Raw genomic sequence first — 14231 nt, forward strand, 5'->3', positions numbered from 1 at the left:
GGTGCCGACCATCCCCTGGCATCCCCAGGGCTAGGGTGCTGACCAGAGCCTGGCGACCCTGCACAGCGGGCATCCCCGGGCCTAGGGTGCCGACCATCCCCTCCCTGCACAGCTGGTACCCTCGGGCAGAGCTCCCGGGGGCCTTCACTTTTCAAGTCTCATGAGAAGATGAGGAAAAACGAGCGGGTGTATGGCTACAGTAGTCAGAACTCCAAGCGAGGAGATGCCGGGCCAGGCTGCCCGCCCCCGCCGCCGCCCGGGACTCGCCCACTGGCCCAGCAGGGCCCAGGGACGCCCGGGCCCATCAGCCGGCTCTTCCTAGAGACCGAAATCCAGGAAGCGGGACCCAGAGGGGCCCTTGGGAGCCCAGAGCCGCTGACCCCCTGCTGGGCCCGGCCCCAAACCCGACGCAGCGGGAGAGAAGTCACGCGGCCCGGACTCCCCTAGTTGTTTTCGATTTGTTCAATGTCCAGTTCTCCGTCCAGGGGAAAGATGCCGGCTCCGTCGGCCCCGGTGCTGCGCCAGGCCGAGTTCCGCCCCTGCTCCCGCCGGCCGCCCTCCTCGTCGGGGAGGCCGCAGTCCGGCTCCTCGAAGGACAGGTCTTCCTTACTGAGCGTGCGTTCGGAGGCGGGAGGGGGCTCCGGGCCGGGGGTCCCCGCGGGCTCCCCGCCTTCCCTGCTGGGGGAGGCCGAGAGCAGCGCCGTCCAGGACTTGGGGTTGTTCGCGGCGGCAGCAAAGGGGCCCTGCTGACCGCAGTCACCCCCCGTGCTAAGGCAGCTGAGGCTGTTGAAGGTCTGACAGTTCTGCAGAAAAAGAAAAGAAACAGGTCGCTGCAGAGCCCGCCATGGACCGGCAGCAAGGACAGCCCCCCGGGGAGGGACAGCGGCCGAGCACGGGCACCCGGGCCTTCTGGTGGGCAGCAGGGGCTGAGGACCTCCGGCTCCCCCGTGACCCGGGGTCTGCTGCTCGGAGCCCCAGTGGGGCACGTAACAGTGACTCGCTGACCCCCGGGAAGGCCTTGGGACCCCCGGAAAAGCCTTGGGACCCCGGGGAAGGTTTTGGGACCCCCGGGAAGCCCTTGGGACCCCGGGGAAGGCCTTGGGACCCCGGGGAAGGTTTTGGGACCCCCGGAAAAGCCTTGGGACCCCGGGGAAGGCCTTGGGACCCTGGGGAAGGCCTTGGGACCCCCGGGAAGGCCTTGGGACCCCCGGGAAGGCCTTGGCCCACAGACCATTCCAACCGGGGGCAAGGCTGAGGGCCAGCGCGGCTCGGAGACCCATCAATCAGCCCATCAGTGAATCAGTTGGCATTTCTCAGACACCCTCCCTGGGACGGGTGGGGTTCAGGGCCGGGGGACACTGGGACCGAATTAAGCAGAGCCTGCCCCGGCCGGGAGACCCCACGTGGGCCTGCCTAGGACATAGCGAGAGGTGCAAGCGACTCCGGGGGAGAAGGCGACGCTTCCCTGCTACCGCTGACCCTCAGTCCCCTCTGGAGGCCCGCCCCAGCCTCCACTCGCTCCCCGAGGACCAGGGGAGACCCCTGACGGGGACGGCCTCAGGCCGGGAGCCCCGGGCTTCCTACTCCCACGTTTGGCCAAAGAAGGCCGGCTCCTGCCGAGAACCGGACCGGGGGAGGGGCCGCGGCCGCTCTCTGGGGACCCGTAGCCTCAGTCGGCAGGCGCGGGCAGTCCTTAGGGCAGGAGGTGCCCCCGGGTTCCCGCTGCCGCCCACAGGGAGCGATGGGTCTCTCCCCCTGACAAAGCCGTCTTGTCGGCCCGTCTGCCCACGGAGCCCGTGGGGTCTGGAGACCAGCAGGTGGGAGGGGGCGGCGAGGGCTCTCTGACCTCCGACCTCCACGAGCCCCCCCCTGTGCCCCCCGGGGGGCACCGAGGGCCGGGCCAGCAGAGCTCCCGGGCCTTCCCTGAAGCAGCCGCCTTGTACGCCCGGGCGCTCCGCGGGGCATCTGGGCCCAGAGCGCCAGCTTAGCGCGATGCCCGGCACAAAAAACGAACGTGCGGCCGACTGGGGTCCTGGCAGCCTTTCCCTGGGTGGGGGTGGGCGGCGGTCAGTGCCCTGGGGTGAAGGCAGAGAAGGGAACAAGCAATTATTAAGCGCCTGCTGTGTGCCGGGGCGGTGCTGGGAGCTTCAGGAACACTGGGGCCTTACAGCAGCCCTTTGGGGCCGGCGCGGTGTCATCCCCCTCTTGGAGTCGGGGCCCCGGCAGAGGGACCGGCCAGGACCCGGCCCAGGAAAGGGGACCCTGCTCTCCTGCCCACAGGAGCGGGCACAAGCAGCCGGGCAGGGGAGGGTGGGCGCAGGAACCTGACGGGGGCGGGGAAGGGAAGGGGTTGGGGGGGGGGGTTATAAAGAAAAGCCGCAAATAGGCCCAAGGCCTAGAAATCAGCTCCGCAAAACCCAGAGTCCGGGAGGAGCGGGAGCGCGGGCCAGCCTGGGCCGGGCTCTGGGCAGCTGTGAGCCCCCGGATGGCAGTGCCCAGGGTGCCCGCCCTGCCCATGGGCACCCCCTCCTGCCGGGCAGCCTAGAGCTTCCGGCCGGGACCGTGTTCCTGGGAGTCCGCGGGCCGCCCTCTCTGGAGACACCCACGGGACCTTCCCTTTCCTGGCCGGGACTCCGAGGGGCGGGCGACGAGGGGGCCCCGGGAGGGCCGAGAAGCGTCCGAGCCGGCGCTGAGACTCCCCGGGACGCAGCCTGAGCCGGGCCTGCTGGCAGAGTCCCCACGCGGGCCGGGGGCTGGGAGCGGTGGCTCAGCCGGGGTCACGGACCCTCGGGATCTGGGGGGGCGGTTCTGGGCACCGAGCTACCCCCTGCAGCGCCCGGCCCCGGCCTTGTTCTCGCCCCTTCTGAGGCGCGGATCCCCCGGCTCGGAACGACGTTTTCAGACGCACAGAACGCGACCCGGGCACACGAGAGAGCAGTCGTGCTGCGGCCCCTGAAAGCTGCCCATGGGGGTCGGGGGGCACAGGGGCAGCCCCTGCTTCGCCAAAAAGCCGGCGCTCTGCCATCGGTGCCCCTGCCAGGACGAGCCCCGGCTCCCCGCGCCTCCACATTTCCCAAAGTCACCCTGAAGACGCCATCGTCGGAGCCGAGAAAGCAAAGCCTCGGGCAGCAGCGGCTTCCCCGGTCAGCGCCCGCCCGGACAGTCCCGGGCCCGCTCCCCTCCCCACCTTCCCCCGCGATGCCGGCGGGCTCACGCAGCCTCTCCCCATCCCAGCCGGGCCACAGGAGCTCGGGGGTGCCCGCTTCCCGCGGGATCCGGCGCCAGCCGCGCTTCCTTCCCCGTGGGCCCCTCGCGCCCCCTTTCCGGCTGCTCTGGGACGGGGCCTCCAGCCTGTGGCTTTGCTCAGTCCGGTCCCTTCCAAAGCCCCCCCCCCCCCCCCCCCCCCCCGCCCAGGTTCAGCCCAGCCCCCACCCCGGAAGCATCTGTCCCAGTGCGGTCTGGCTCTGCTGGGCACAGGCTGACGCCCCGAGGGCAGAGCCAGGCTGCCAGGGGCCCGTCTCAGCCGGAGCTTCTCCTCCCGCCCCGGTCAGTCCTCGGCCGAACGGCCTCCGCAGCAGCCTCTGGCCTGGCCCGGGCAGGACTCCTCGGGTTCCTTCTCTGCCAAATGGGACGACACCAGCCCCTCCCCGGGGGAGAAGACAAGGAGCGGGAGGGGCCTGGGCACACGGAGATCGGCCTCCTCATCCACCTCACCAGTGCCTTGTTCCATTACCTGGAGTGAGTACTGTGCTCCGCAAACAGAAGGTGCTTAATGTTGGCTGAGCGGATGGTTCCTGATTGATGCCCATTCCCCGCCGCCCTTGCCACATCCTGGCCACGAGACACAGGCCGGGCTGACACGGGAACAGACAATTCAGAAATCCCACGCTCTGGTCACCAGAAACAGACGCGGGGCTTGGCCCCCCCTCCCTGACCCCCCCCCCCAGGTCAGACGCGCGGTTCCCCTCCCTGGGAGCCCCAGATGTGGCGGGAAGCGGGCGAGGGCCCAGCTGGGCTCCCTCTGCCCAAAGCCCGCTCCCAGGAAGCAGATGTTCTCCCGGGCCTGGAGCCGGGCCAGGGGGTGACCTGGTTTTTCCATTTCCCCAGGGGCTATTTTGATTTTTGCTCTCGTCCCGTTCACAGACGATGGTTTAGACGCTCGGGGCCTGCTCAGGTGTCGGTGGCCGGGTCCCATGGCCAGAAGCTCAGGGCCCGGCCCCAGGAGCCTTTGTTCTCTGCCATGTTGTGCCCGGGCGGGTGACAGGGCCCAGCGCGACGCCCAGCGACCAAAGGCGTGTCTGCCGGCTCCCAAGGGCCTCACTGCGCCCGGGCCGCGTTCCAGAGAGAACCGGCCAGGGAGGGCCAGGGAGGGGCGGCGGCCTCCTCTCCGGCCCGCTCCCATCGATGGGACTCCATGTCACAAAAGCCGGGCACACAAGCCGCTGGGCACGGGCCCAGGAGGCTCCCATAGGACACAGTGCAGGGGCCCAGGACGGGCTGGGAGACCCAGCTGAGCCAGGAGGCTCCCGTGGGCCAGGATGCAGGGACCCAGGATGGGCCCGAGAGACCCAGGAGGTTCCTGTGGGCCAGGATGCACAGGCCCAGGACGGGCCCAAGGAGGCCCAGGAGGCTCCCATAGGACACATGCAGGGGCCCAGGACGGGCCAGGAGACCCAGCTGAGCCAGGAGGTTCCCGTGGGCCACATGCAGGGACCCAGGATGGGCCCGAGAGACCCAGGAGGCTCCCATAGGACACAGTGCAGGGGCCCAGGACGGGCCGGGAGACCCAGCTGAGCCAGGAGGCTCCCGTGGGCCAGGCTGCACAGGCCCAGGACGGGCCCAAGGAGGCCCAGGATGAGCCCGGGAGACCCAGGAGGCTCCCATGGCCCAGGCTGCTGGGGCAGGACATTTTCTCCCCCCGGGCTAACTGGCCATGACTCCTGCTGCTGCCCTTTGGGAGCGTTGGCCCAGTTCCCTGGTCCGAAAGGGATCTCAGAGATCCCCCAGCCTGGTCTCCTCATGGGACACGGCTGCCGGCCGGCGGGGCCCATCGAGGCAGTTGGGTCCTTCCAGCAGCATCTCCCGCGACAGATGCGAGTCAGCCGTTCCCCCTCCCCCCGCTGCGGCCGGGGGCCCCCCTCGCCCTCTCCCCGTGTACTCACGAGCCAGGAGACACGTTACTGGATACTCCGGGGCAAGTGGGGCCCGAGGCCAAGGGATTCGTTAGCAGTGACGGGGTCAGCGGAGCTCCAAGAAGAGCTAAATGCTTTATCGGGGGTTCACAAAACTGGGAGGGGAACCCCCTCGCCCCCGTACCCAGCCCCCACACAACCATGGCCAAAGGAAATCAGTTTCAGGGAAGCACCGTCCGCAAACCCTTCGGGAAGCAAACCCCGCAAAGTGGCCAACGGCCCGTCTGTGAGCGTCCGTCCGGGCCGGACAAACTCTGGCTTTTCCGTGTGGCCGTGGGGCCTTCCACAGGATTGGGAGGGGGCGGGACATTCCCCGGGAAACACTGATTGTGAGCGGGTTCTAATGGCCACTTCAGAGTCTGGCTCGGGGGCTGGACTTAAAGGGAACATGGCCTTACAGGGACCCCAAAGGAGCCGGGGGCCCCACAGGCCCCGCGAGGGCTGCTCCCGGGCCCAGGGGAAGGAAGGGTGGGCTTCCCGGTCACGAAGCCCCAGTCCTGGGCCTGCCCGGCTCCTTGGGGCCGTGTATCGCAGACACCCTGGCTGGCTGGGGAGGGAGACCCTGGCGAGGGGCGTGTGTCTGTGTGTGTGAGAGTGTGTGTGTGTGAGTGTGAGAATGTGTGTAAGTGTGAGTGTGTGTGTCTGAGTGTGAGAGTGAGTGTGTGAGTGAGTGAGAGTGTGTGTGTCTGTGAGAGTGTGTGTGAGTGTGTGTCTGAATGTGAGTGTGAGTGTGTGTGAGTGAGAGTGAGTGTGAGTGTGTGTGTGAACGTGTCTGGGAACTCCCTGGCCGGGGTTCCTTCTCCTTTGCCTGACTTGTCTCAGGGGAGTCCCAGGGAATCTCGAGGCACGGAACCCTCGGGCAGTACCTCACACTCGAGCCCCGGTGCTGCACAACCCGGGGTCTTGGGGCCCAGAGCCTCGGTGTGGTGTCAGGTGCGGGCCTTGGCCCCCATTTGGGCGGCTGGTCTGAGTGGGGAGAGCCCAGGGGGTCCCCAGAGGAGAACCATGGGGTCTGCAAGGACGAGCCCCCTTTTCCTAATGCCCGCTGGAGCACAGAGAGCGCAGCTGCGGCCCCCACGCCCTCCTCCTGCTGTCCAGAGGAAGTCCTTCGGGTCCAGAAGTCAGACCGAGAAACATCTCCCCCTTTCACGAGCTAATAAAGTCGGGTCCGGGAGCGTGGGGGGGCAGGCCATGGCCCTCGTCCGGCCTGTCTTTCGACAAAGTTCCCTGAATCCTCCTGACCGCGGTGATTCGGAGAGGAAACGACCCCTGGAAGGTCCGAGGGCGCCGCCGGCTGCTCCCAGGGCATGCTGGGACCTTTCCCATCTCTCCCTCGGTCAGGTGACCAGCTGACCCCCCTCCGCGCCCCTGGGGGCCTCGCACACTTGGGCCCCGGCCACCGCCAGCAGGACAGAGCCACGCAGAGCGCCCCGGGGACGTGCTCCCCCGCTCCGGGGTGGAAGGTTCTGAAAAGGAGGCAGCCACGGCGGGTCCTGGGGGCCAGGGCCGCGGGAAGATGAGCTGCAGGGCCCCGCTGGGCAGAAAGGGCTGGTTCTGTCTCTCTGAGCCAACAAAGAGTGTGAGTGTGTGTGAGTGTGAGAGTGTGAGTGAGAGTGTGTATGTTCTTCTGCCTCCCCATCTGTAGCTCGCGGGCACGCCTGGGCACGCCTGCCCGCCAACACTGTCCACCGCCATTCCGTGCCCACGGACTTGCCCTCACATTGTTGGGCAGGGACCGTGCCAGCTGGCCCCCTCGATCCCACTGGAGATGCTGCCCAAGAGGCTGCGGGGGCTGTGCCGGGTGCCCACTGAGCCACCAGGGCTGAGCGTGAGGGAAGGGGAGAGAGGCTCCCCGGAGCCCAGACACGGCGATGGGGTCTGGGCCCGGGCCTGAGGAGCCGGCTTTGTGAAGGTCATGCCCCAGACCCAGTCTGGACGCCACGCCAAGCCAGCACTTTGCTGGGACCCTCGCTCCTCGCCACGTCCGAGGGTCCCCCTCGTCTCCCCCAGCCCGGAAGCTCCTGAAGCAGGGACTCCTCCATGCTGAGCAGGAGGCCTGAGCACAGGGCTGGGCACAGTGAGGGGAGGAGTTCCCCCAGGACTTGGGGCTTGAAGAGCCCTCGCCTCGCCTTAGCTGTCTGGGACTGCTCGGGGGGACGGACACTCGCCTCTGAGTAACGTGGAATTAGGGTGAACCCCACCTTATGCTGAGAAAATTGGCGCCAAATGAAAACAAAAAGCCCCACGGACACGGGCCGGGGGAAAGGAAGGCGAGGCTTCGGAGGGACGCTCGGCTGGCAGAAAGCCCTGGCTCTCCCAGCCTTCGCCCATCACCCGTGCTCTGCGGCCCAAGGATACCGAGAAAGGGAGGACTTACAGCCCTAATGGTCTTAGAGCCAGAAACTAAAAATAACTCCGGGCCCAATACCCAGGGACTGGCTGAAGAAACGAGGGCGCCTGCTCCAAAGGGATCCCGGGTGCCGTAATACACAATAACACGACATAACAAGAACTACAAAGAACGAGGAAATGCTGAAAGGGAGACCTGTGAATAAATGGACTCCATACGTGCCAGCTTTATAAACGTACCGAACAATTCAAGGGGCGCACCCAGAACATGTGTTCTTAGTTCACTAAAATTCTTTCTTTTTTTTACTGATGAATTTCAATTTATGAATTTATAAATATAAATTTTATCTACAAACATAAGTAACATGTTAATTAACGTTATTTTCTTTTGAATCGAAATGTAAATAGTTTAAAGATTGTTTTGTAGACTTGAATCTCTTTGTATGGCTTATCTTTTAGTTTTTTAAGTTTATAATCTCAATATGTAATTTTTTTTAATAACTTTTATTGACAGAACTCATGCCAGGGTAATTTTTTTTACAGCATTATCCCTTGCACTCACTTCTGTTCCGAATTTTCTCCTCCCTCCTGCCACCCCCTCCCCCAGATGGCAAGCGGTCCTATATATGTTGAATAGGTTACAGTATATCCTAGATACAATATATGTGTGCAGAACTGAACAGTTTTCTTGTTGCACAGGGAGAATTGGATTCAGAAGGTAGAAATAACCCGGGAAGAAAAACAAAAATAGAAGCAGTTTACATTCATTTCCCAGTGTTCTTTGGGTGTAGCTGCTTCTGCCCATCCTAATCAATTGAAACTGAGTTAGATCTCTTTGTCAAAGAGATCCACTTCCATCAGAATACATCCTCAAACAGTATCGTTGTTGAGGTATATAATGATCTCCTGGTTCTGCTCATTTCACTCAGCATCAGTTCATGTAAGTCTCGCCAGTCCTCTCTGTATTCATCCTGCTGGTCGTTCCTTACAGAACAATAATATTCCATAACGTTCATATACCACAATGTACCCAGCCATTCTCCAATTGATGGACATCCTTTCATTTTCCAGCTTCTAGCCACTACAAACAGGGCTGCTACAAACATTTTGGCACATACAGGTCCCTTTCCTTTCTTTAGTATCTCTTTGGGGTATAAGCCCAGTAGAAACACTGCTGGATCAAAGGGGATGCCCAGTTTGATAACTTTTTGAGCATAGTTCCAAATTGCTCTCCAGAATGGCTGGATGTGTTCACAATTCCACCAACAATGTATCAGTGTCCCTGTTTTCCCACATCCCCTCCAACATTCCCCATTATCTTTCCCTGTCACTCTAGCCAATCTGACAGGTGTGTAGTGGGATCTCAGAGATGTCTTAATTTGTATTTCTCTGATTAATAATGATTTGGAACATCTTTTCATATGGCTAGAAATAGTTTTAATTTCTTTGTCTGAGAATTGTCTGTTCATATCCTTTGACCATTTATCACTTGGAGAATGGCTTGATTTCTTATAGATTAGAGTCAATTCTCTACATATTTTGGAAATGAGGCCTTTATCAGAACCTTTAACTGTGAAGCTGTTTTCCCAGTTTATTGTTTCCCTTCTAATCTTGTTTGCATTAGTTTTGTTTATACAAAAACTTTTCAATTTGATATAATCAAAATCTTCTATTTTGTGGTGAACAGTGATCTCTAGTTCTTCTTTGGTCATAAATTCCTCCCTCCTCCACAGGTCTGACAGGTAAACTATCCTATGCTCTTCCAATTTATTTATAATCTCATTCTCTATGCCTTGGTCATGAACCCATTTTGACCTTATCTTGGTGTACGGTGTTAAGTGTGGGTCAATGCCTAGTTTCTGCCATACTAATTTCCAATTTTCCCAGCAATTTTTGTCAAATAATGCATTCTTATCCCAGAAACTGGTGTCTTTGGGTTTGTCAAACACTAGATTATGAAAGTTATTGGCTGTTTTGTCCTTTGAACCTAACCTATTCCGTTGATCAATTAGTCTATTTCTTAGCCAATACCAGATGGTTTTAGTAACTGCTGCTTTATAATATAATTTTAGATCTGGTACAGCTAGGCCACCTTCATTTGATTTTTGTTCACTTAATATGTAATTCTAAAATTAATATAGAAATATTGTAATTCTATGTAATTCTAATATAATAAAAACAATTGCACATGTTTAACGTCTATTGGATTGCTCACTGTCTTAGGGAAGGGGAAAGGGGTGAGAGAGGGAGAAAATTCTGGACCACGAGGTTTTGCAAAGGTGAATGGTGAAAACTATCTTTGGGTGTAATTGGTAAAATAAATAAAATCTTTAAAAAGAAAAACTGTCACTGGCTTCCATCTCCTTGTTGGGGGGAGGGGAAGAACCAACTCCTCCCCCCATTTTACAAATAAGAAAACTGAGGCCAAAGAACATGATCTCCACTGGGCTTGCACTGCAGCGAGGCAATCCCTCCCCCTCCCTCATTATTCCTGGCACCACAGTGACTTTCCCAGACCCTTTATGGCCCCTCAAACTCCCCCTCCCCAGTTACAGAGTGAGATCAGAATGCGCGCCGCCAGGGCCGGACTCCAATGGAGATGCAACGTGGTGGACAAGAGAGGTGGGCCCGTTTCTGTGATGGGCCGGCGCGGAAGAACTAAGTTTACAAGTCACCAAGCACTCATTCAGTGCCTCCTGTGTGCCCACACTAAGCACTGGGACAGTCCCTGTGCTCGTGGACACGGCACCCATTTGACCAACAATTAGAACAAAGAGAATTCGGGGTAAGTGGAGCCTTCGCCCCCGAGGAAGTCAGGGGCACTGGGGGCTCCCCTTCCTGGCCTGACCTTTCCCTCCTCCCTCCATCTCCTCGATGAGCCCCCCAGGGCTCCGCCCTCCTTCTCCGGCTCTCCCATCCTCCTCATCGGGCCCCACCAAAGCCAAGAACACTTGCCCGAGCCTGCCCATCCTGCTGCTGCCCGACGCTCTTCCCATCGACGCGCTCCTGCACTGGAGCAGGGACCCCGCCAGGCTTTTCCCTCTGGGAAGAGCGCACACAATGGGAGCACGGCCTGGCCACAGGAGCTGCGTGGCCGGAGCACCGTCCCGGCACCTCAGGAAGCACCTCCTCATCTCAAAGACGAGGGGGTTGAGCCACACCGGGAGGACCACAACCTCTACGTCTCCTCCCTGGGCCCTCGGCCTCCAGAACGCACAAGAGGAGGGTCTCCTGGTGGTCCTGAGTGGAGGCCCAAGAGTCACCTCAAAAGGCTCAGTCGGGCTCGGGCCAGTCCGACTGGGCAGCGGGGGAAGCCCAGAGCAGGCCTCCTGTCGGGAGACAACAGGGAGGCACGAGCCGGAGAGAAGGCCCCGGAGGCAACAACAGCATTTCCGTGGGTCTGGAGAGGAAGAAACAGAGACGCCCTCCACCCCGGCCCCCCACAGACCCCGAGGCAGTCACGGTTTGCCCAAGTTCCCACAGACACTATCGGGGGAGAGTTGATCCTGAGCACTCCATCAACGCTGCTGCCGAGAAAACACATTGGAAAAAGCACTTCAGGGACCGAGGGAAGGAAGAGGAAACCCCACTTAAATCTAGTGAATGGGAGACAAATAAAATACTCAATAATCACAAAAACATAAACCAAGGCCCTAGGCCACAGGAGGCGCCTAATAAATGCTTGCTGACTGACTGGCTGACTGTACGGCAGCTCCTTGGTCCCAGAAATCACCCTGCTCCCGGCTTGGAGGTGGCTCCAGAATTAGGGCCTCCTCGGGCCTGAGGATGGACACGAGACCCAGGGCTTCTCTGAGGCTCCCGACTAGACCCCAGCCTTAGAGCCGGAAATCCCAGGCCTTGGGGGCCAGAGGCTGGACTCCCCTCCCGAGGCTCTGATCCAGAGTCTCCATCAGAAACCGAGGCTTTGGGCCAACACCGGCTGGGGAAGCCTGGCTCAGGCCTGCAGGGGGAAGGAATCTGGGCTGGGAGCTTTGAACCAACCAGAATCTGCAAACTTCAGAAATCTTCCTCAGCACCAAAAGCACAAGAGAAAGCCAGGAAATCTCTTCCTCTCAGTCACAGCCAGTGGGGGCTCTCCAAGGAGGAAGAATAAGAATAGAGGCGACCGGCCCATCCCACTTAAAGCCAAAGATGCTCCATCAATGGACGGATCCATCAGTATCCGAGATGTTCTGTAAAAGGCTGAAACTCGGAGTTGATGCACTGAGGTTGGACAACGAGCACTTAAGGCTAATTACCGATTGGATGATCCTCTATGGGCATATGCTTGGGAAATGGCCCTTCCCACTGTTCTGTGCTGGTTCCAGGAGCTCAGGAGGACAGGACGGGCAGCCTTGGAGACTGGCCCCGGATCCCCGAAACGGGCCCACGAGGACAGGACAGACTGGCCCCGGATCCCCGGAACGGGCCCACGAGGACGGGACAGACTGGCCCCGGATCCCAGAACGGGCCCACGAGGACAGGACAGACTGGCCCAGGGTTCCCGGAACGGGCCCACGAGGACGGGACAGACGGGCCCAGGGTTCCCGGAACGGGCCCACGAGGACGGGACAGACTGGCCCCGGATCCCCGGAACGGGCCCACGAGGACGGGACAGACTGGCCCAGGGTTCCCGGAACGGGCCCACGAGGACAGGACAGACTGGCCCAGGGTTCCCGGAACGGGCCCACGAGGACGGGACAGACTGGCCCCGGGTCCCCGGAACGGGCCCACGAGGACGGGACAGACTGGCCCAGGATCCCAGAACGGGCCCACGAGGACGGGACAGACTGGCCCAGGGTTTCCGGAACGGGCCCACAAGGACGGGACAGACTGGCCCAGGGTTCCCGGAACGGGCCCACGAGGACGGGACAGACTGGCTCAGGATCCCAGAACGGGCCCACGAGGACGGGACAGACGGGCCCAGGGTTCCCGGAACGGGCCCACAAGGACAGGACAGACTGGCCCAGGGTTCCCGGAACGGGCCCACGAGGACGGGACAGACTGGCCCAGGGTTCCCGGAACGGGCCCACAAGGACGGGACAGACTGGCCCCGGGTCCCCGGAACGGGCCCACGAGGACGGGACAGACTGGCCCAGGGTTCCCGGAACGGGCCCACGAGGACAGGACAGACTGGCCCAGGGTTCCCGGAACGGGCCCACGAGGACGGGACAGACTGGCCCCGGGTCCCCGGAACGGGCCCACGAGGACGGGACAGACTGGCCCAGGATCCCAGAACGGGCCCACGAGGACGGGACAGACTGGCCCAGGGTTTCCGGAACGGGCCCACGAGGACGGGACAGACTGGCCCCGGATTCCCGGAACGGGCCCACGAGGACGGGACAGACTGGCCCAGGATCCCCGGAACGGGCCCACGAGGACGGGACAGACTGGCCCAGGGTTCCCGGAACGGGCCCACGAGGACGGGACAGACTGGCCCCGGGTCCCCGGAACGGGCCCACGAGGATGGGACAGACTGGCCCAGGGTTCCCGGAACGGGCCCACGAGGACGGGACAGACTGGCCCCGGGTCCCAGAACGGGCCCACGAGGACGGGACAGACTGGCCCAGGGTTTCCGGAACGGGCCCACAAGGACGGGACAGACTGGCCCAGGGTTCCCGGAACGGGCCCACGAGGACGGGACAGACTGGCTCAGGATCCCAGAACGGGCCCACGAGGACGGGACAGACGGGCCCAGGGTTCCCGGAACGGGCCCACAAGGACAGGACAGACTGGCCCAGGGTTCCCGGAACGGGCCCACGAGGACGGGACAGACTGGCCCAGGGTTCCCGGAACGGGCCCACAAGGACGGGACAGACTGGCCCCGGGTCCCCGGAACGGGCCCACGAGGACGGGACAGACTGGCCCAGGGTTCCCGGAACGGGCCCACGAGGACAGGACAGACTGGCCCAGGGTTCCCGGAACGGGCCCACGAGGACGGGACAGACTGGCCCCGGGTCCCCGGAACGGGCCCACGAGGACGGGACAGACTGGCCCAGGATCCCAGAACGGGCCCACGAGGACGGGACAGACTGGCCCAGGGTTTCCGGAACGGGCCCACGAGGACGGGACAGACTGGCCCCGGATTCCCGGAACGGGCCCACGAGGACGGGACAGACTGGCCCAGGATCCCCGGAACGGGCCCACGAGGACGGGACAGACTGGCCCAGGGTTCCCGGAACGGGCCCACGAGGACGGGACAGACTGGCCCCGGGTCCCCGGAACGGGCCCACGAGGATGGGACAGACTGGCCCAGGGTTCCCGGAACGGGCCCACGAGGACGGGACAGACTGGCCCCGGGTCCCCGGAACGGGCCCACAAGGATGGGACAGACTGGCCCAGGGTTCCCGGAACGGGCCCACGAGGACAGGACAGACTGGCCCAGGGTTCCCGGAACGGGCCCACGAGGACGGGACAGACTGGCCCCGAATCCCAGAACGGGCCCACGAGGACGGGATAGACTGGCCCAGGGTCCCCGAACCGGGCCCACGAGGACGGAACAGACTGGCCCAGGGTTCCCGGAATGGGCCCACGAGGACGGGACAGACTGGCCCAGGATCCCAGAACGGGCCCACGAGGACGGGACAGACTGGCCCCGGATCCCAGAACGGGCCCACGAGGACGGGACAGACTGGCCCAGGGTTCCCGGAACGGGCCCACGAGGACAGGACAGACTGGCCCCGGATCCCA

The 14231-nt window shown here is 62.2% G+C and overlaps 1 protein-coding gene across 1 annotated transcript in view; it reads right to left on the minus strand.

Moving 5' to 3' along the window:
• Positions 1-434: 434 nt before the first annotated feature.
• The window catches only part of FAM53B (family with sequence similarity 53 member B), a 79945-nt gene continuing 66148 nt past the window's right edge, over positions 435-14231 (minus strand). The window contains exon 5 of the mRNA XM_051982684.1: positions 435-803. Within this exon, the coding sequence (XP_051838644.1) occupies positions 444-803 (360 nt within the window). The 3' untranslated portion in view covers positions 435-443. The remainder of the gene's footprint in view (positions 804-14231) is intronic.

The sequence above is a fragment of the Antechinus flavipes genome, chromosome 2, assembly GCF_016432865.1.
Source record: "Antechinus flavipes isolate AdamAnt ecotype Samford, QLD, Australia chromosome 2, AdamAnt_v2, whole genome shotgun sequence".
Lineage (NCBI taxonomy): Eukaryota > Metazoa > Chordata > Mammalia > Dasyuromorphia > Dasyuridae > Antechinus > Antechinus flavipes.